Source organism: Natrix helvetica (genome assembly GCF_964273705.1).
Source record: "Natrix helvetica genome assembly, chromosome: 2".
Lineage (NCBI taxonomy): Eukaryota > Metazoa > Chordata > Lepidosauria > Squamata > Natricidae > Natrix > Natrix helvetica.
The window spans coordinates 255,495,954-255,517,211 of NC_138552.1; the positions used below are offsets into that span (position 1 = coordinate 255,495,954).

General features: G+C 44.5%; 1 protein-coding gene across 1 annotated transcript in view; it reads right to left on the reverse strand.

The window, feature by feature from the left end:
• PYGB (glycogen phosphorylase B) overlaps nucleotides 1–18,140 on the reverse strand; it is a 62,139-nt gene extending 43,999 nt beyond the window's left edge. Inside the window, exon 1 of the mRNA XM_081941394.1 lies at nucleotides 17,715–18,140. Coding sequence (XP_081797520.1) covers nucleotides 17,715–17,957 — 243 coding nt within the window. The 5' untranslated portion in view covers nucleotides 17,958–18,140. The remainder of the gene's footprint in view (nucleotides 1–17,714) is intronic.
• Nucleotides 18,141–21,258: the final 3,118 nt, after the last annotated feature.

Sequence of the window (21,258 nt, forward strand, 5' to 3'; positions counted from 1 at the left end):
CCTTGATAATTTGAAATACTGGAGACATAGGTACAAAGAAGCTATGGATCTTTGATGTACATTCTAAAACATAATTACAATTCTATGAATTTTTGTACAAAATGTGGAAACAGACAGCAAGGTTAACTGATGTGAGTTAACTGCTGAATTCTAATAGCATAGCAATTGTAGTCAACATTATAAACATTAGCTGTGCCAATGCAAGGGAGTTCATTGGAATTCCAGTGGAGAACACAATTATGTTTGGAAGAGTTAGCGGTAAAAGAAAACCAGGCCATCAAAGAACACGATAGCTAGACACCATCAAAGCTGACACCGGCCAGAGCACAGAAAAACTCAAAGAAGTAGTGCAAGATTGGAAGATGTGACAGACCATAGAAACGCCAAAAGTCGGACACGACTGAATGGATATATCATCATCAAATGTATAGAAAATTTTCTGGTATTCTTAAGCATGTTTTAAGACCTAAAGGACCTAACTTTATATTTTTTAAAAGCAACTTTCACAGATCTATAAAAACAGGACATTCAAGGTGATTATTCCAAAGCCTGACTGCTTAAAGGTCCCAGGGGTTAGACTTGGTCAAGAGAGATCCAGTTTCATGTTCACATTTGACTACAGGCCTCAGCCACCAACTCTATCTGATCACAATCTGATGTGTTAAGAGAATAAAATTAATGGGAAGCCCATATATGAGCCCCATTTCTTCTCAAAGTGAAGTGTTCGATACATGCAGGATATAAATACTTAAGTAAAAAGTAAATAAACAGTGTATGTCTGTGAATTGTTCTGCTCTGACCTCTCTAATCCACAGGTGAGAGTAACCTATAAAAAGTAATAATTTACATATACTTTGCACGAGAAGCAGCAGGTATTGTTTTTCATGTTGCAAATCCTGGGCTACAATGTTGTATTGTGATCATTTTTAATACTCAACCTTGGATTAGCATAACCAGCAATGAGTTCTGAAGGAAAAATGGGAGCATTGTGGCTCATGCAAGATGCTAATACATGGCTAGCACAGCAACCTCAAGGTCAGTGTGGTGCCTGAGTGTACATAATGATAGAGGTCATCCAGGAAAATGCTACCAATGAATTGTCTGCAATAGGGTTTTTAAAAAATCTATTAAAGGTTCCCCTCACACATATGTGCTAGTCGTTCCAGACTCTAGGGGGCTGTGCTCATCTCTGTTTCGAAGCCGAAGAGCCAGCGCTGTCTGAAGACATCTCCATGGTCATATGGCCAGCATAACTAAACGCCGAAAGTGCATGGAACACTGTTACCTTCCCACCAAAGGTGGTATCTATTTTTCCACTTGCATTTTTACATGCTTTCGAACTGCTAGGTTGGCAGAAGCTGTAGTAACAGGAGCTCACTTCGTTATGCGGCGCTAGGAATTCGAACCATCGAACTTTCTGATTGACAAGCTCAGCGTCTTAGCCACTGGGCCCTTCCTTTTTTAATCTATTTAATCTATTAGGCTCTGTCTAATACGATAGTTTGAGCGCAAAGGGATGAAAACTACAGACAGCCTGCAAATAAAGGACAAGGGAATAAAGGCAGAATTATTTATCCTTCACCTTTAAGAAAATGATCAAGATACTAATGATGGTATCAATATGTCCTGGGCTATGACAACTCTGTCTGTTTTCTTTCTTTGGAAATATAACTTGATTTAGCAAGGATCTTAAAGGAGGATGATATTGTAAGTAACAGGTAAGGAGTCCCTGTGGATGACTACTCCGCTGGTCATTGCTGACTATAGGGGATGGTACTCATCTCCGTCTCAAGGCCATTGAATCAGTGCTGTCTGAAGAAATTTCTGTGGTCATGTGACCAGCATGACATTACAGAGCACTGACATCTTCCCAGTGTAGTGGTATTTATTTATCTACTTGGACTTGCATGCTCTGGAACTGCTAGTTTGGCAGCAGTTGGGGCAAGAACGGGAGCTCAGCTCACCCCATCACGTGGTGCTCGGGTCTCAAACCTGGGCTGCTGGCTATCCAGCTGACAAGGCCAGCATCTTAACCACTAAGCCACTGTACCGCCCCAATATTGCGAGTGACTAAACATAAATCTCATCCTAGGGAAAGAGAATAAAATTAATGGAAATAGATCCCTTCAGTCATTCTGAAATATTTATTAGATTTAAGCAGAAAGGCTAAGATTTCTGAAGAAGCTGCGAGTGAAAATTTCTGGTATTGGGATGATTCCAATTTTCTCCTCTCATAACTTGAAGTGTATTTGATGCTAGAAAACTAAGAGAAGTTTGGCTGCTCAAATCTACGTTCTGCATTTTTTTCTGGAGCTTTGTTCTGATTTTTAAATCCAGTGCCAGTTGCGACATTAAACTCTAGTTGATTTATTGCTCGTACCTATTCCTGTCAACTAATGGTAAGCACTAAATTGGTGCTATATAAGAGTTAACAAAATTCAAGAGCAGCTGGATGGACCATTTGTGACTCCAGGCCGATTCCTCTCTTGACTCTGCCTTTTTTTCTCCTGTTGTGACCTAGGCTTCCTGATACAGTAAAAAGCACACACTTAGTCCCAAAAACCCTCTTTTTATTTCAAAGACTGTGAATGATGTTCATTCACAGCCCGTAATGAGTCACAAATAGTTTGTAAAGAGTCTACCAGTAGTCTGCCAAAGTCTTTCAGGATAAGGCTGATAAGCACCCACCTTGCCAAAGACCCAAAGCCACATGAACCAAAGAGTCAAAACGGAGCTTCAGAATTTAAACCAACCAGCACAAACAAAGTTGCTTCCTGCAAAGGCTCACTGCTATATTCCTTTCCTCCCCGACATACGACCGGGGATTCCCTCTGTTGACAGCTAGCAACAGCCATGCCGCGCCTTAGCCAATCAGGCGCGGCTTGGCTGAAGGCGGGCTGTTCTGCTTCCCTGATTGGTCTCTCTGTCTGACAGCTCTTCGTATAAATAGCTGTCAGACAGAGGATCGCTGATTCTCTCCTGTATTGCTTGTTGCAGTTACTTTTGAATAAAATCGAGTTGGACGTTCCTCAGAGTCTCTAGCCTCATCTTTCCCCACTCCTCTTCACTCACATGCCTTTGCTCCACCTTTATGTCTTATGGGAGGGGCCAATCACCTCCAAGCCTTACTCCCGAATCGTTCATTTTGTCTTAACTGTTCTTGCTTTCTGGCAGCTCTGCGCATGCACGCACTGGGAACAGGCTCCCCCTGTTCCTCTGCCTTACTGATGTCTGGCTCTGGAGGCAGCACATAACTCCCAGATGGCCCTCTGCCTCTGACACAGAGCCCTCGTCCGAGCCTTCCTCAGACTCCAGGACTGGCCCATGCTCTTCCCAAACCTGCTCACTGTCCAACTCTGCTGCCAGCTCTGCAGACCACAACATCTCCCGCATCTGGGCTGCATATCTTGAAGCATATGTTTTCCTGGAAATTAACCCCAATGAGTGCACTGATGTATGTTGTAGTTAACTGTTTCTTTTCCCCTTTTCATATATGGTAAATTCTGACCATAGTTTCTTTCCACAGATGAATATTGTGAGGCTGTTGTTCATTATTATGCACCCAATCATGTCTTCCTCCTTGGTCAAATACTCCACCATATAGGAGAGCTTATAGCAATTCAAGTTACAATAGGAAGTTTCACGTTAACCCCACTCCCACACCCTTCCATTTGTTGAAAGAACATAAAAAGCCAAAAAACTAACCCTGTTAACTTCTAACTGTCAACATCTATAGTCTTTGCCATTCACACAATCACGCTGAGGGGAAAAAAAACCTTCTGTCTGTAGTACAAGAATTTAAGTGTGGAAGGTGCTACTATAAGGTATAACCTCGACTCGGCCAGAGTTTTTACCTTCTGGCCAGAGAAATATGAAGAGTTTTCCAGAAATGGGAATAAAGGACCTCCAAGCAAATGAAAATGGCAAGTTTTTGGCGATATGGAGACAAAAGAAAAGACTGGGCAAGAATAAGACCAGCTAGCGCAAAATATATCAGTTATCTGATGGGATTATTTTTTATTTAAATGGGAGCTAAGGTTTAGTATATATGAAAGGCAACAGATTAACAAACACAGAAAAAAAATGGCCATATAGGAGAGTGGCAAATTTCACTGCCCAAGCAATGTCTATAAATAGCTATAAATAAAAGGATAATGCTAATTACTGCAGTAGATTTGAAGAACAGAAGGAATGAAAGGCCTATTCAGTTCAACAGCTTTGTAGTTCATTTAAATGGATGTCCAAATGAACCATGTTTATTTATTTTTGCAGAAGACTATTAATTATTAAATTAGTCTATTATCCCTGTCAAAACCATTATTCACCAGCAAAGGTCAGGCTGAGTGATAACCCTCAACACTGAAATCCAGAAGCCTATTTAAGTCATTGGGAAAATTCTTAGATGCTCTTGGAAAGTGTTGGAAATTTTCTGAGTTTCCCGGAAAGAAATTAGGACATTTTAATGCACTGTTTCTCAATCCCAGCAACTTTTAAGATGAGGGGACTTCCCTCATCTTAAACTCCCAGAATTCTGGGAGCTGAAATCCATACATCTTAAAGTGGCCAAGGTTGAGAAATATTGGTCTATATGTCAGTGTTCTGACTGCCTCCTTTATGGAACATACACTGGATGCGTCAATCCTTCCTCCATGCCATTTTTTCTCATAACCGTACTTTCCCTTACTGATTTTATAAGCAACTCTTGCACAATTGAAAAAGAACCCTATGGTATCAAATCCAATCTGGTTTGAAATTATGTCATTATTAAATTTGAGGGCCATTATTCATACAGCTTAAGACACACATGCACACACCTTAAGCAACATGTATACAGAATGGGAAAGGTGCTAAATAAAAGATCGGAAAGAGGGATTTTCGCTTCTTATAAGGGATTGGTAGGTAGGAAAAGACTGATACTTTTTTAAAAAAAATTCCACAATCAGTGGAAACCTTACAGTAGCTAATGATGACTAGAAGCTATGGATATTTGCATACCAAAGATTGAATGTAAAAAGCTAATTATATATGACAGTGACTAAATATCTGTAGGAAGTTATCACCCAGCCCTATTCCAGAAAAATGAAATATCCTAGGAAATATTGAAAAGGCAGAATATTTCTCTGGATGTGAAAAGGGAGAAACATTTTAAAGACAGAATAGCTCCCTGTAGCTTCCTGCCTCCACCCACTTTGTCAATGGGCCATTAAGAAGGCCAAGCAAGTCCCTTTACATAATAAAGAGTTCTCCCCTTCAGCTCCAGGGGGATGGGATTAAGGCATGATAATATTGGCCCTTTACCCAACTCACCACATGGCATTTGAGAACTCAACCAAACCTGGATTCCAAACGTAGCCTAGAGAGTTGCCCCTGCATGGCCCCATGGGAGTCTGACAACCAATCAGAAGACAAGCTCAAGATCAAAGGCCAGAGAGGGCATAAAACAGGGACTTTCAGCATCTCAGTCCTCCCTTCTCTTCTTCTCCACCAACATTGAAGCATGTGATCACCTTTTCTGTTCAGGACTCAAGGCATGTGTCCTGCCCACCATTAAACCATCTTTCCAAGCAGCCTCCATGTCTCCAGTGTCTTTTCCCCCACTTGGAGCCGAACCCAGAAGGACATTTCTTTCAACAGAAGCATTGCAGCATTCTGTGTCACCACAAACAAGGGGCCATTCCCATGCCACTTACTGCTTCTGCAGTTATGAGGTGATCACTTTTGGCTTACATTCACATTCTAAAACAGGTCAGCTCTACAGATTGCTATGTTCCTACAAAGCCAACTGCATTTTCAAAAATAACCCCCACCACACCGCCTGGTACGTAGAAACAGGTCCATGATGTTCCAATCTCTGAGTCTTTTACATTGTGTGTGTGTTAAATGGCTACCAAAAGCTCTTTCAGTTCTAGGCTCACGTAATTTAATTTGCATGTCTAAAAGGCATCATTTCACATTGAAAGATGGAATGACAAACAGGAACACTAAGTTCTTGATGATCCAGCTCCTCTAACTTTAATAGTAGCTGGTGAGCCATTTCACTAATAGGCTGTTGTATAAGAGCAGCTCCAGTTTTTGGTTTTTTAAAAAAGTTGTTCATCTTAATTGCAGAATTTCTTAGCAGGTTCTTTTTTGCACCATGCACGTTCAGTAAGTTCTGTCCAAATGATGGGCGTATAAATTATTTTCCTCCAAAAAAATGGCATAGTCATGATTATTGGCATTCAGATTTCAGGTCTGACAAAAAAAAAACACTTTTTTTGGAAAGGACATTTTAAATGCTGGAGCTCTAAATATTTCTGCTTGAATATTTGTGATCAAAACTAAAACTGGGGTAGGCCAATGTTTAATTCCTCTTCCAAGCCTAAGGGCGCTCCTCTGGAAAAAACAACAACTCATGCAAACCCAAAAAAGTCAATTAATCCACTGCAGATCAGAGTAGTGAGTGCAGGGAGGGGGGAGAGGTTCCTCCTGCATGCTTTAATCACCCTACATTTGGATCAGAGGTGGGTTGTCAATTTTTTTACTACCAGTTTGGCCGCGCTTCTGAGCAATGGGTGCGGGCATGTTTGGAAGGTGGGTGGAATCTCCCGCCGCCGCTACTACCAGTTTGGCCGATCCGGGCCAAACCAGCAGCAACCCACCTCTGATTTGGATGAAAGAAACTAATAAGCCCCCAAGATCATCCAGTAAATTCCACTGTTGAGCAAGGATTTTATGAGAATAAATGGGCTATAAATCTCATCCATCTCTTCACAGTGATAATTTCAAAATTGTTCCTAAGTACTAGAAAGGGGATTTGCACAAGCTTCAATCAGCTATCCCTGGGATGGCGAACCTATGGCACGTGCGCCACAGGTGGCACGTGGAGCCATTTGCCAGGGCACACGAGGCTTTGCCTTGTTAGCTGGCCAGTGCGCATGTGCGCGCTGGCCAGCTGAGTTCAGCCTTTTTTAAAGCCATTTTTCGCCCTCCCCAGCTCCAGAGGCTTTATAGGAGCCTGGGAAGGGTGAAATAGCCTCCCTCCGCCTTCTCGGAGGCCCTCCAGAGGCTTCAGGAGCTTCCCTGAAGCCTCTGGAGTGCAAAAAACAGGCCCTATGGGTCTATCAATCAGGATGCAACTACACAGCCGGCACGTGGTCAACTGGAGCCATTGGGGTTCCGGGTGCTCCAGGGAGCCCTGGCTGAGGGATATTCTCTCCTGGGGAATTCTCCACGCTCTGCCCACCGAGAGTGATTGGAGGTCTGCAAACCAAGGCCTCCTGGGCCAGTAAGGGGCAATTAGTACCACCTCCGCTCCCTCCCGAAGAATTTTCTGAATTACTCCGGGAATCAGTGGTAAGGGTGAATATGCATATAGAAGCCCCCTGGGCCACGGGCAGCAGAGGGCGTCCGCCCCCTCCACCCCGTGTGTTCGATACCTGGAGTAAAACCTCGGTAGTTGGGTGTTGAGGTGCGTGGCGAATAAGTCGACCTCCAGGTGACCGAACCGGTTCATCACCTCCCTGAAGATGTCTGGGTGAAGTCTCCATTCTGATTGGTCTACTTCTGCCCTGCTGAGCGAGTCGGCTCTGGTGTTGTCCACTCCCGCTATATGCTCTGCCGTTAGGGATAGCACATTTCTCTCTGCCCATCGCCCCAGCCTCTTGGCCTCTTGCATCAGGGCCCCTGATTTGGTCCCCCCCCCTGTCTGTTCACATGAGCCTTTGTGGTGATGTTGTCATGAGGACTAGAATGTGCCTGCCCTTGACAGAGCGGTGGAAATGCATCAGGGCAAGGCGGACCACTCTGAGCTCCAGCCAATTGATGCTGTGCATCAGCTCCGCCTGGCTCCACTGTCCCTGCGCTATCTGGTCCTGCAGGTAACCCCCCCCCCCGAACAGGCTGGCATCCGTGGTCACTGTTACACGGTCTGTCGTGCTGAAGACCTCGCCCTTTGTAATCGCGTGGGACGTCCACCAGATCAGTGAGCGGGAGACTTCTGCCAGGAGTCGGACCTTGGTCTGGGAACAGCTCCTGCCCCTTTGCTGGAAAGGCAAAAGGAACCATTGTAGGTCTCTGGTGTGTAGCCGCGCCCACGGGACAATGCCAATGGCCGAGACCATGGTGCCTAGCAGCTTGGACAGTGTGGCTAGAGACACCCTACCTCCCGAGACCACCTGTATGGCTAGTCGTCTCAGGGAGTTCTGTCTTTCTGTAGACAGAAAAACCTTGCCTTCCTCTGAATCAATGAGAGCCCCTAGGTGGATTAATCTAGTGGAGAGGTGAAAATGACTCTTGGCCAGGTTTACGGAGAACCCATGCTCCCTTAGCACTGCCATGGTTGTATTTAGGTCCCCTAGGGCCCCCTCAATGGAGGATGACTGTATTAGCAGGTCATCCAGGTAACATTGGATTCTGACTGGAACCTGTCTCAGGTGGGCTGCCAAGGCAGCCATTACCTTGGTAAACACCCGGGGGGCAGATGACAAGCCGAAGGGCAAGGCCCGGTATTGGAAATGCTGCCCTAGGTAACAGAACCTGAGGTACCTCCTGTGATCTCGCAGGATTGGAATGTGTAGGTATGCCTCTGTAAGGTCTATGGAAGTGAGGAGGTCCCCCTGCCTAACCCCTCCAGGATGGAGTAGAGGGAATGCATTTTGAACCTCCTGTAGCGGATGAAGCGGTTTAGCCGCTTCAGGTCCAGAATTGCCCTCCATCCCCCTGAAGCCTTGGGGCTGACGAAAAGGATTGAGTAATACCCCTGACCTTGCTGTTCTAGGGGCACCGGCTGGATGGCTCGGATATCCAGCAGGTGCTGTATGGCTTCCTGCATCAATAACCTCCTGGCCGGGTTATTGGACACCGGGCAGATTCGGAAGAACCCAGGGGGGCTGGAAAGGAACTCCAGGGCCAGCCCATGTCTGATGGTGTGTTGCACCCACCTATCAGAGGTGGAGCGGTCCCAGCGATCCGCGAAATACACTAGGCGCCCCCCAATGGGAGGTGAGTCTGGTCTAGCCTCAGTGTTTGTGGAAGGAGCGCCCCCCATCTCCTCCTCTGCCCCCTCGAAAGGGCCGCTTCTGCTGTTTGCCTTTCTGCAGCCTATCTGGGTACCTTTGTCTGGCAACAAAACCCTGGTACTGCCTGGCCCCTGAGTACCCCGCCTCAGAACCCCTGAAAGAGTCCTGATATCGGAAGGAAGTCCCAATGTCCTGTCCCCTGGAGTAGGAGCGTCTGGGGTAAGGCGTCGCTCTGAACTGACCCTTCTTTGCAGCCGTGGGAAGCACCTTCTTCTTATCCTTGTTCTCTACAAGGTATGGATCCAGGGCTGTCCCGAAGAGGGAGTCTCCTGTGAAGGGAGCTGACACCAGGCGCCACTTGTGCCGTACCTCGGCTTGCCACTGTCTCAGCCACAGTAGTCTGCGGGATGCGACTGTAGAAGCGATGGCTCTGGAAGCGAACTTGGCCGCGGACAAGGTGGCGTCCACCGAAAACTGGATGGCCGCCACCAGTTTATTGATGTCTTGGTGTGCTCTACTCTCGGTGACGGGGATCCGCTGTTGCAGCTCCTGTAGCCAAAGTAGGGATGTCCGGTTGAAGAAGGAGGCGGTGGTGGCCGCCTTCACCGCCCAGGCCGCTGCTTGATGTCCCTTTTGGAGGGTAAGATCTGCTTTTCTGTCCTCCAACTTCAGGGCCTCTTCTGGTTCCCCTGGGAGGTTAGTTGGGGTGTGCAGTGCCCGCACCGGCTCATCGTTGGAGGGCTGGCCAGCACCCCCGCCATGTCCTTATCCACATTGAAAAAGGTCTTAGCAGTGGACGTGGGGGTTGGGCCGGCTGTGGGGGTTGCCCACTGTCGTTTGATTGACTCCAGGAAGGCCTTGGGGGTTGGCACTGTGTCAGTCTCAATGGCCTTCTCGTCAAAGATGTTCTCAGCCGAGAACCCTTGGAATTGGGGTGAGGCTTCTGTCGCTCTGTTTCCAAGCTTGGCTGCTGCCTTGGCCTTGAACAGGAGCGATTTATACAATGAGGGCTGGAACAACCCCGTGAAGGCCGGCTTTGGAGGGGGCATACCTTCGTCCTCGGAGAGTTTGTCCTCCCTGACTTCCCCCTCCTCGCAATCCAGGTCGCTGTCGTCCTGCAATGAGATTGAGGAGTTGGAGATGTCCTCCTCCTGGTCCACCAGGTCTTCAGGTACCCTGGGTGCTGGCACCGCCTGGGGCTGCGCTTGTGGCTGCTGAAAGGCTGCTGTCATACATTGTTGGAAAATCCACATCATTAGGTCCTGGAAGTTGGGGACCCCTGGTGGGAGTTATTGACTGGGTGCCATGCCCACCTGTGCAGGGGGGGAAGCCAGCAGTGGGATTCCCGTGGGCAGGGCTGGGCCCAGGGAGGCTGTAGGTGGAGGGGACTGCCACCCCTGAGTGAGACCCCAAAGACCTGAGGTGTCAATTGGGATCCTAGCTTGCAATGGGGGTTCCTCCCCTGTGGCTCCTCTTGAGGGGGGGCTCCAGGGGCTTCCCCTTCTGTCCCAGGCTTGGGGTGGGTTGGTGCCCACTTGCCTTCTTGTAGATCTCCTCCAGCCTCTTGTGCCTTCTAGTCTCATACTTGGAGGCTTTGGCAGGCTTGTGACCACCCTCTACCAGCTGTGCCCTGGGGGAAAGGTGCTTTCTCTTCTCCTTCCCCCCCCCCCCGGCAGCCCTAGTGGTGGTCATTACCTCTGGCTGTTCCTCAGGCCTTCTGGCAGGGCTGCTGTCCATTGCTGCAGGTGCTGGACTCCTGCCGGCTTCTTCCTGGCTGCTGGGCGCCACCATCTTGGAACATGTGGTCCCAGCCAGCTTCAAAATGGCGCCTGCCAGCAGTAGAAAGGGCGCACTTTTTAAAATGTTTTCCTCTGCCTGCGGCTTGTGCTCCTAGGAGCTGCCACGCGCCTCCCACGCTGTTTTCTCGCTCCCCTCTGCCTCTCTCTGGCGCTGGGGGAGCTAGGCTCTGCCCGCGGCTCCCTCCGGTGAGGTGAGCCATGTGGATACAGGCGCGGGCGCTCCGTGGCGTTGGGGAAGCCGCGGTTCGCTGCTCAACCCGGTGGGGAGCAACAGAGCGCTCCTGTGCCTCACAGAGCTTCCAGCGGCGGGCTCACCTTCTGGGTGGGATCCTGCGCTGTCCTTCCAGCTGATCGCGCTCCTGTTCCTCTGGATCCAGTGCAGCAGGGCTTGCCTATGGAAGGCTTGTGCCCTGTGTATCCTGCTTGCCCGGCTGAATCCTTTACTGAGTGATACTTGTCTCACTCAGATGCCTGGGCAGCTTGCCGCCCCCAAGGGGGCTTTTGGCAATCTCTACCGCTCTGGGAGCTATTTAGCCCACTGGCGGAGGTTATGATTCTTCTTTTTTTCTTTAACTTTCTTCAATCTTCCTGGAGCTCCAGGATGGCAATCTGTCCAGTTGAGGACTGAGTCAAATAATGGAGAGAGCCTGGTGGGCCAGGGGCATGTCCCAAGAGCTTATCTGACTCAGTCCAATCAGCTGGAGGATAAGGTCAACCCATCCTGGATACTCCTCCCCCCTCACTATGGAGAACCACTGGTCTAAACTATTTTCAAGATACAAAGATTTGAATTGTTTCAAGAATTTGGCTCCTGTTACAAGATACTCTTACAATGAATATACAACTGGCATTTGCTTAAGAGAATTAATACTTCTGGGGCTCCTGACAGTATCTGGTTTCCTTTTTAAAGAGCAGAAATGTGGCCAAGATGGAATTTGCATCTAATCTAGCAGTCACTAAAAAGGCAGCTAAACAACAGAATCTCAAAGAAGATAAAATGTAATTAACTGGATATAAGGAAAAGAATGCAGGGCCAGCTTTTAAATGTAGTGACTTACTATAGAAAATGCCACCCTTTCAACATAATTCATTTTCTAATCTAGGAACTCTTGTATATTGCAAATATTTCAAGGTGATTCTCTACAAGAGCCATCAGTATGGTCAAATCTGAGAAGCTGCTCATCATGGAATCCTTTAATGCCCCTTATTTTAGTTGGTAACAACTAAAGCTAAATCTATGTGTATGAAGAGGTATGGTTTTTAAGTTATAGTGCAGTGATGCCTAACCTTTTTTGGATCGCGTGCCGAAAATGGGGGGAGTGCAGGGGGGTCGTGCATAGGGATGCCCACACCCATAATGCTATCCACATATCCCCCCCCCTCTTTTGCTGCGTGATCCCTCCCACTTTTGGCATACTTTTTTCACCCTCCCCAGGCTCCAGAGGCTTTATAGAGCCTGGGGAAGGCAAAAAGAGCCTCCCCTGCCCCCCCAGTGGCCCTCCGGAGGCTTCAGGAGCTTCCCAGAAGTCCAGGAACAGTGACCTCCGGTTTGCCCATAGGGCCGTTTTTCGCCAACCGAAGCCTTCCATTGCCCAATTTCCAGTTTGCCCGTTTTCAGGTTTTCGCAGTTTTCAGGAGAAAAACAGCCTCAAAAGAAGCTGAAGTCAGCTGGCCAGCCTGCACATGCACGCTGGAGCTGACAAGGCAGCGCCTCGTGTGCCCTAACAAATGGCTCCGTGTGCCACCTATGGCATGCGTACCATAGGTTCACCGTCATGGCTATAGTGACTTGTTTCAACTATAAGTTATCATGGGTAGGTTCACTAATCTAAACTCAAAATACTTTACAAGTTGACCTTTTAGGTGCACCAGATTTTATTTTTGCAAGTCAAGGAAAGAGTCTAACTGATAAACAGGAAATTATCATGCTAGATGTTGCTCTGGGGCATTGTGGGTTCAAGGGATGCTACTTGCTGAGAAAGAGCAAGTCTGTGACCCAGGATGAGCTAATTATACACATAAGAGCATGTCCAGAAGTTATATACAGAACACACACCTAGTAAGAACTCTGATCATGGCAAATAAGAAGACCTCCATTTATATGCATACACACAACACATACATTTTAGGTATGCTAGCAGTAAATATTATATAAAGATTTGGTTAAATTCTACCACACTCACTGGGGCCAAATCCAGTGGAAATTTGTAGTGCTTACTTTGAAATCAACATTTTAAAAATCATCACTTGCAGCCTAACCATGATTCATTCTTTCTTTCTCTTTTTTCTTTCTGTCTCTCTCTTTTCTTTCTTCTCTCTCTTCCTTCCTTCCTTTCTTTCCTTTATTGCATATTCTTTTTTTGCTTTGTTAAAAATCTAAGTTAAATGAGGATTCAACAAAGCTCTGTGTTTTTGGAAAAAACAGGATTCAACCTCTTTTCCTCCTCTTTATTAATTTATTAATGCCTGTCTCCCAGAAAGACGTCTTCCTTCCTTCCTTCCTTCCTCCCTTCCTTTCTTTTCCCCTTCCCTTCCCTATCAGCTGATCATCCCAAGCTTCTTTAATGAAATTCTGGATCAAATCAAGCATTTTCCTCTCAATGAAGTATCCTGACAAGTTACTATCATTTTAATGATTATTTGAGCATTTTTGACCTACAGAAAAAAAAAAAGATCTTTTCTACCTGGTATTCTCTCTTATTCAATCAGGTGACATTTGCAGTATAAATGAAAGCATATGCCAACATTGACCTACATTAGGTTTAAGCAACAGAAGGTCTGAGTATCTATAATTAAGCTCCACAGCATAACCTCTAATCCTTGGTCCACAAACGTGAAGTATACCCAATGATGCATTGCATCTATTCTCTCATTTGAATTGCAAGCAATTCTATTCTCTCATTTGAATTGCAATGTGAAGAGCAAAGAGAAGCTTTCAAAGGGCCGCTGTCCTAACAATGCTCAGATGCACAAAAGTAGGGACTGGCTGCCTCTGGCTGAGGAGTTTAGAGGACACTGCCAAAGGTTCTCCTCCTTTGCACATTGGGAGGAGGGAGGAAAAGAGGAAGAACTGAAGTCCTTTGCCTCTATCTTAATTGACATGGGACTGAGTCACTGACCAAAGCCAATGTTTCTGCTGACCTTTACACTCTAGCTAAGTTGACTACAGGAGTTGAAAGAATTAGTAATTGATCAGGAACCTGAAACACTGTGGTTCCATCAACTCAGAAATGCTATAAGGAAAGGAGTTGGGGGCAGGCCTCCAGATATGTACTGTATATATACTCCAAAATAATACTGTTATTATTTAAACTCTTCCTTCTCACTATAAAGTCCAGAGTTTCAATTTATCTCATATTTCTTTGTCCATTTCAGCATTCATTCTTCACTTTTTTTGTTCTTCTCTGGGTCTACCATTGGAGATTATTTCTGGTTTACTATTATAGTGACTTTTACGATCTTTCAAATTCTGACTACTCCTGGAATTATCCCTGTGTCAGAAATGAATTACCCTTCTTTGAAATCCACCATTTTAATGAATCTGCAGTTTAGTATATTTAATTTCCAATCAGGAAATTCATATTAAACAAGAAACTCATATTAAACAAGAAACTCATATTAAACTGTATCCATATGTATTCTTCCCTTGCTGTTTTTCTCTTCCCTTTGTTGAATTTGTACAATATGAATTCTGCAGCACAAAGTTGTGTCCCTGACATATTGTGGACATCAGTCATTCTAACTGAATGACTAATACAGACTTTTTTTAAAAAAAAATGCTTTCATAATATATGTACTACATCGAGCAGGACTAATATTGAAGGGGTGATGGAACCATAATCCAAGACTTCTGAAACATCCACATTGGCTAAGGTTCTGCTAATGTAATAATTCCATTCTGTATGTTGTAAAAATGTTATTTTCAACGCCATGAATATCAAAACCTAAAAATATGTTTCCTATCTTTCTTATTGGTGTTAGTAGCCTATAAATAAGCTAATGATATTATAAACAGATTTAATCAAGAGACAATATATGAAGACAGAAACAAAACAACTTGTAAACATTCAAAGTTCAGTAACCTTAATCATTCAGAACCAAAAATAAAGGAGTACACGCTTCAAGGACAGAAAAACTGCTAAGTGAAAAATTAAGGATTAAGAAATAGTGTTTCTACTATAAAAAGGTAGACTAAACTAGAATCAAATTTAATCTAAATTAATGTAAGTACATACTATGGAAATATAAATATCACTTTTCTCAGTTTCTTGTGACAAACTTGCCACTTTAATATCTCTATTGCCCAACACTGCGAGGAATATACCTAACTGAAAGTTAAAGTTTTACATTCTGTCCCATTCTACCCCTTGTGTGGCTCTTGCAGATCAGGGGTATCAAACTCAAGGCCAGCGGGCTGCATCTGGGGGCTTAGATCTGGCCTGCGGGCCCACCCTGGAAACAGTGAAGGATTGGCCTGCAGTGCCTCTGCCCGCAAAAACGGAGCTCCATTTTAGATGGCAGAGGGCTGCAGGAGGCTATCATGGCCGAAAATGGAGCCTTGATGAGTGATGTCGAGCTGGCCACACACACTCGGCCACGGCCCCTCCAGCCCTCGAGGTCAAACACAACCCTGATGCGGCCCTCAATGAAATCGAGTTCCCCTGTTATAGATGGTAGAATTCATTGTGATCCTATCAAGCAGCCACTGTGGTTTAATCTTGTACTGTCCAGAATCACTCTTGTGAGTGGTCATATAAATAATTTAATTAAATAAAATAAATAAGTAGTGAATTGTAATTTCATTACTTATTTATACATTTAAGCAGCACTGACAAAGAACAGAGAAGGCTATGATATGAGAAAAAGTGAATTATGACCAATTATTCTTACAAATCATTGGAACTTAGAATTATCTAATCAAGCTCTTGGCCTAGCAAGTTTAGCATAATTCCTTGATTGCCCACAATTGTGATAATAGCTGTTGAAACAGATGGTTTCAAATAAATGAAGATTAAATGATATTGAAAAAGTAAATCAATGGCTAGCAATTTGCTTATGCCCTAAGTTAGTAAATGTCATAATTCAATATACTTAATGTCGGGAGCGATATCACTTCCTTGTGGCTGGTTCAAGAGTTCTAGTTGCAATAAGAGCTTCCATGCTCTTCAAATAATTGTTTTTTTCAACTGACAGTTTGAACCATGGGTAATTAAATAATTTTAGGCTATGGCTTTTCTTTTATATTCCTCTCAAACGTTTTCAGAAACTTCAAGATATTGTTTAGACAGGTACTTTAAATTTAAAACATTTTAAAACATTTGCATTTTATGAATTAAGTATTTCTTGGTCAACCAGACCAACACAATACAAAATTCTAATGATTACTCAGTATTCCCAAAGCAGCATAATTTATACAATCACCAATATGTCATTAGCTCAACAGATTTCTAAGGTACAGATTTTAAAAAGCTGGTTTACAGCATCTCTCCCTTTGAAGATAGCTTCATCATTCTCCCAAGACAGTTAAACTTTCTCTCTCAAAGACTCTTCCTTCTGAATCAGGCCTATGGTATTTTAACAACAAAGCCTCTATAGTGGTAGCTATTAAATTTATTTTATTATTATATACTTTATTCATTAAACATGAAAGTCAACAGAACATTCAAAAATGCATCGCAAATACCATTTAATGGTGGTGGTATTATTATTATTATTATTATTATTATTATTATTATTATTATTATTATTATTATTATTATTATTATTTTGGGGAGGAGAACTACTTTTGGGATTTTTTCCTGTTCAAGTGCTGAAATAATCTTACATTACTTAAAAACATTGAATTATAGCTATTTGTTGGTGAGCCTGGGGCAGCCGTCTCTCCAAACCAACTTCTTGGATTTTATTCCTAATTTTAGTAAAGACATCTTCTAATAAATCCTTATAAACTACAACAAAACCATATTGGTTACTGTTGGACTAAACTGCTTTCTATCCTTTCTTAAACTGACATATCAGTAACTATTGTTACTGATATGTACCAACTGTTTTTGACACCCTGATATGAAATTAGCGGTCCCTGTTGCCAATCCCAATCTTGCCTCCATTTTGGCTACATGACTAGGGTATTGTGGGGAGAAAATGCTACTTTAACACCACTGTTTCAGGTAGACAAAAACTATTTCAACATACATAGCATCATTCAGCAATGATTGAAATAATATTAAACTTGGCCTATATTGCTGTGATTTTAGCAGAACCAATGGCTGGATGACTCTAGAAGATGCTGTAAGGAGCTAATGACCTTGTCTCATAGACAGGGCAAAAGAGGAAGGGAGTGTCATGGGGAAAAGACAGAAAAAGCTGTTATCAGAGAATGTTCCTGCCATGCCTTAGGTGCAAGTGTAAAAAGATTTATGACTGCAGAGAGACCAACTGAATACAGGGGCGAGAAAAAGAGGGCTTTAAAAATATTTTGCAACCACCAATAAAGTTTACTGGTTCATTAAAGCCTAATATACTTCTCTTGGCATAAGTAGACCTTTCCAAACCTGGTACCCTCTAGATGTGTTGGACGTCAAGCCCATATTCAAAATAACTGATGGAGACAAGTCCAGAAGGAATCCAAACTAAGGAAGCCTGATTTCAATGTGAATGCAGCTTCTCCTTGTCTTTGACAAATCCCCCACCCTCCCAATTCATTGCCTGCTGAGAGGATTCTTTCTAGCCATGATCTAATGGCTCTTTGATGCACAATTTCGCTGCAAAGACACCCACACACGTTCTCCAGCAGAGGGGAAATTTCCACATTCGGTACCTGCAAGGCCTCCTTTGCCTGTATGAATCTGGGGATAACTGGGGGAAGGGGGGAGAGGAATGCATGCACGCACGGAGTGCCAGCTCCGTATCTTTTTACCTTGGGGTCCTTCTCGTAATAATATTGCTGGGTGCGGATCCACCGTCCTACCAAGTGATCGCGCACAGTGTGCGCCAAGGCGAAAAAATAATCCCGCGGGGTGGCCACATTCCGATCTTTCACCAGGGTGAAGTGGAGGTGCCGATTGAAGCTCTTCCTAATCTCCGCCACATCGCCCAGCCCGGCAATGCCCCGCACGCTGATCTGTTTCCTTTTTTCGCTGTCGCTAAGCGGAACGGCCATCCCGGCTAGTTGAGCGGCGGCCCGAGGGAGGTCGTCTGTCTGGAACGGCCCAGGCGTCGGAGAAAGCTGCTGTTTCGGATAAATTTCCCTGATTCCCTCCCTTCCTCCGGCTGCAGATGCTTGCACGGCTAGCTGGATGCGAGGTTCATCAGAGGTGAGGTTGGGTGGGTGGGATGAGAGCAAAGAGCTGCAACCCCGATCCTCCTCCTCCTCCTCCTCCTCCTGCTGGCAGCTCTGGCAAAGCCCGGCCCGGCCTCTCTGCGGCAGCGCCTGCGCTGTGGGACGAGGCAGCCGGAGCAACTTTCAAAACAAGACCAGCCGGTGGCGGTGGAGCTTCTATCGTTTCCCGCTCTTTGCTCCTTTTCTTCTCTGCGCTGGATCGTCCCGGGATATTTCCCCGCGATGCTGGGCAGAGGCGCAGAGAAGCAGCGGGCAGAACCGGGGCAGCCGAAGCGCGAGGCGGATCACCCGCAGATTAAAGCTATCACTTGGGCGCCCAACCGAATGTGCGGCGCGCCCTCCTGCCTTTGCAAAGCGCCGCTCAAGCGATGCGGCGCCTGCACATGCGCGCTCTGAAGAGCAGCATTGAGCGCGGTAGCGCTGTTTACGGCAACGTGGCTGGAGATCGATGGGTGGCTGAGGTCCGGGGGATTTGGTTCTGTATACGTCTCGTCTAGGACACTAAGCCTTAAATCGGCTGAAAGGGAACGTTAAGCTCTGTACAGGAACGGAAAACAATAGCTAAATATCTAATATTCAGTCAGAACTGAAAAAGCTTCTTGGATGAGAAGCGAAACGTCTTCAAAGAAAAATCAGAAAGTCCAGTTGCCTCTTGAAAAGAAAAACACCTTTGTAAGCTAAATCGTTACCGCTTATGAGATTTATACGGACTTGGTTACAGAGGCTATGAATGCCCTGCTGGGAGATCTGAAAGAATAAGTGAGGAAGAAATCTATCGGGTGGTGGTTAGGAATAAAAAACAACTTGTCACATCATCTTCAATTACCAGTTGCATTAAATCCACTGAAAGAAATGACTGGCGCAGCCGCTGATGAATCTTCTCTGCTATCCTCTATGCTCACTGCTCTGATACAGAATACAAGATTCGTCCATCGAGCGGTCTGATGCTGTCTGATGTGACAGATTACTCAGTTTCTAATTTATTAAGGCATCAGCATGCAGACTATCATTTAAAGTGGATGTGGTTTGTGCCAATGTGTTAGCCTTTAGGATATCATGTGATTCAGTTCAGTTATCTGACATGTCTGGAAATGTTTATTAATTCAATTTATAGATCACTTACTTGACATATGACTTTGGGTGACACCCAAATAAGTTAATCAGTAAAAGCACCCAGAAGCTCCCAAACCTGAGGTATCTGTATACTGTTTCAACAACTTCCCAAACTTGCTCATATTCCACAGATATTCTGGTATGAGTAGGAAACCACCTGCCCCCCAAATTCAGAAGAAAAGCTGCAGAATTATTTGGTTTTATTAGAATCAGGAACCATTGGCTTTACTGTACATCAGCCCTATCTCAGGAGCACATGATATCCTAAAGTCTGATGGAAGGGGTGTAGACCTGTCTGTAGAAGGGGTAGGGATACCATTGAATAAACAGAGGCTTGGTATTTGCTGTCTGCCCTAAGGAAACCTTTCCCAAGCTGCCTGGGACATTTTGTGTAATTGGCAAATAATATATTCAGAATATTAGTGAACAAAAATGACTAGCCATTTCTAGGATTTGGGGGAAATGTACTTCCTTGTACTAACTATTATACAGATGAAAATAGGAAAAACCTTGTCAGCAATAAGCATTTCAGAAATAAATTTAGTGATTTGCCTTACCAGGAGCTACAAAGATTAGTTGATTATCAGAAGAACAGATTCCTCTCCATTTCCCCCAACTTCTAACTTTCTTAAAGGAGCTAATGGACATGGAAACCAAAACTGCATTGGAATAAAGTGGACATGTGCTATGGTGAATTGTTAAGTGAAACAGATCAGACAGACAAAATTACTATGGCCTAAAACCAGCATAAAACATAAAACATATTATAAAAGGTATAGAAGTGTAAAACTATAATATGAAAGGCAAGAAATGATTCTATATTGGGGGAAATAAACCTGTGTATAGTCAAGGCTATGGTTTTCCCAGTTGCAATGTATGGCTGTGAAAGTTGGGCCATAAGAAAGGTTGAGCACCAAAGAATTGAGGTCTTTGAACTATGGTGCTGGAGAAGACTCCTCTTGGACTGGAAGGCAATCAAACCGGTCAGTCCTAGAGGAGATCAACCCTGACTGCTCTTTAAAAGGCAGTCCTGAAGAAGAAACTCAAATATTTGGGCTACCTAATGAGAAGGAAGGACTCACTGGAGAAGAGCCTAATGCTGGGAAAAACTGAGGGCAAAAGAAGGGGATGACAGAGAATGAGGTGGATGGATAGAGTCACCGAAGCAGTAGGCATGAGTTTAAATGGACTCCAAAGGGTGGTAGAGGACAGGAAGGCCTGGAGGAACGTTGTCCATGGACTCTCAATGGGTCGGACACAACTTTGCAAGTAATAACAACACACACAAAATTCATCATAGGCAATCAAGACTTAAATCAAAGTATGCTTCAAATCTAGAATTTTACAGATATTATATCTGTATAATATATTATAATGTTATGTATAATATTATATCTGTATGTATATAAAGGTAAAGGTTCCCCTTGCACAGAGCCAGCACTGTCTGAAGACGTTCTCCGTGGTCATGTGGCCGGCATGACTAAACGCCAAAGGTGCATGGAATGCTGTTACCTTCCCACCAAAGGTGGTTCCTATTTCTACTTGCATTTTTACATGCTTTTGAACTGGTAGGTTGGCAGAAGGTGGGACAAGTAATGGGAGCTCACTCCATTATGTGGTGCTAGGGATTCAAACTGTGAACTGCCAAGCATATATGTATGTATGCATGTATGTATGTTTGTGTGTGTTTGTATGTATGCAATATATAAAAATATACAAAACAAGTAGGCATAGAAGCAGTTGCTGAAGGCAGAAGGAAGTCAACACATAATCAAATGAAGAAATAAAAATGAGGAAAGAAATGCATATTGCTAACTTGTTACAAGCACCAGATTTTATATAATGCCTCAAAATGTTGCTACATTGTATTGTTTAGGACAATAGATGTGGTTTCTGAACTGCCTGGAGCAACCTGGAAAATCTACCAGCAAGGGTATTAATATACGTGCTGCATAGCTAGCTATTATCGGCAAACAAGTAGTGCCTACTCACTTGTTTCTATCTTCCC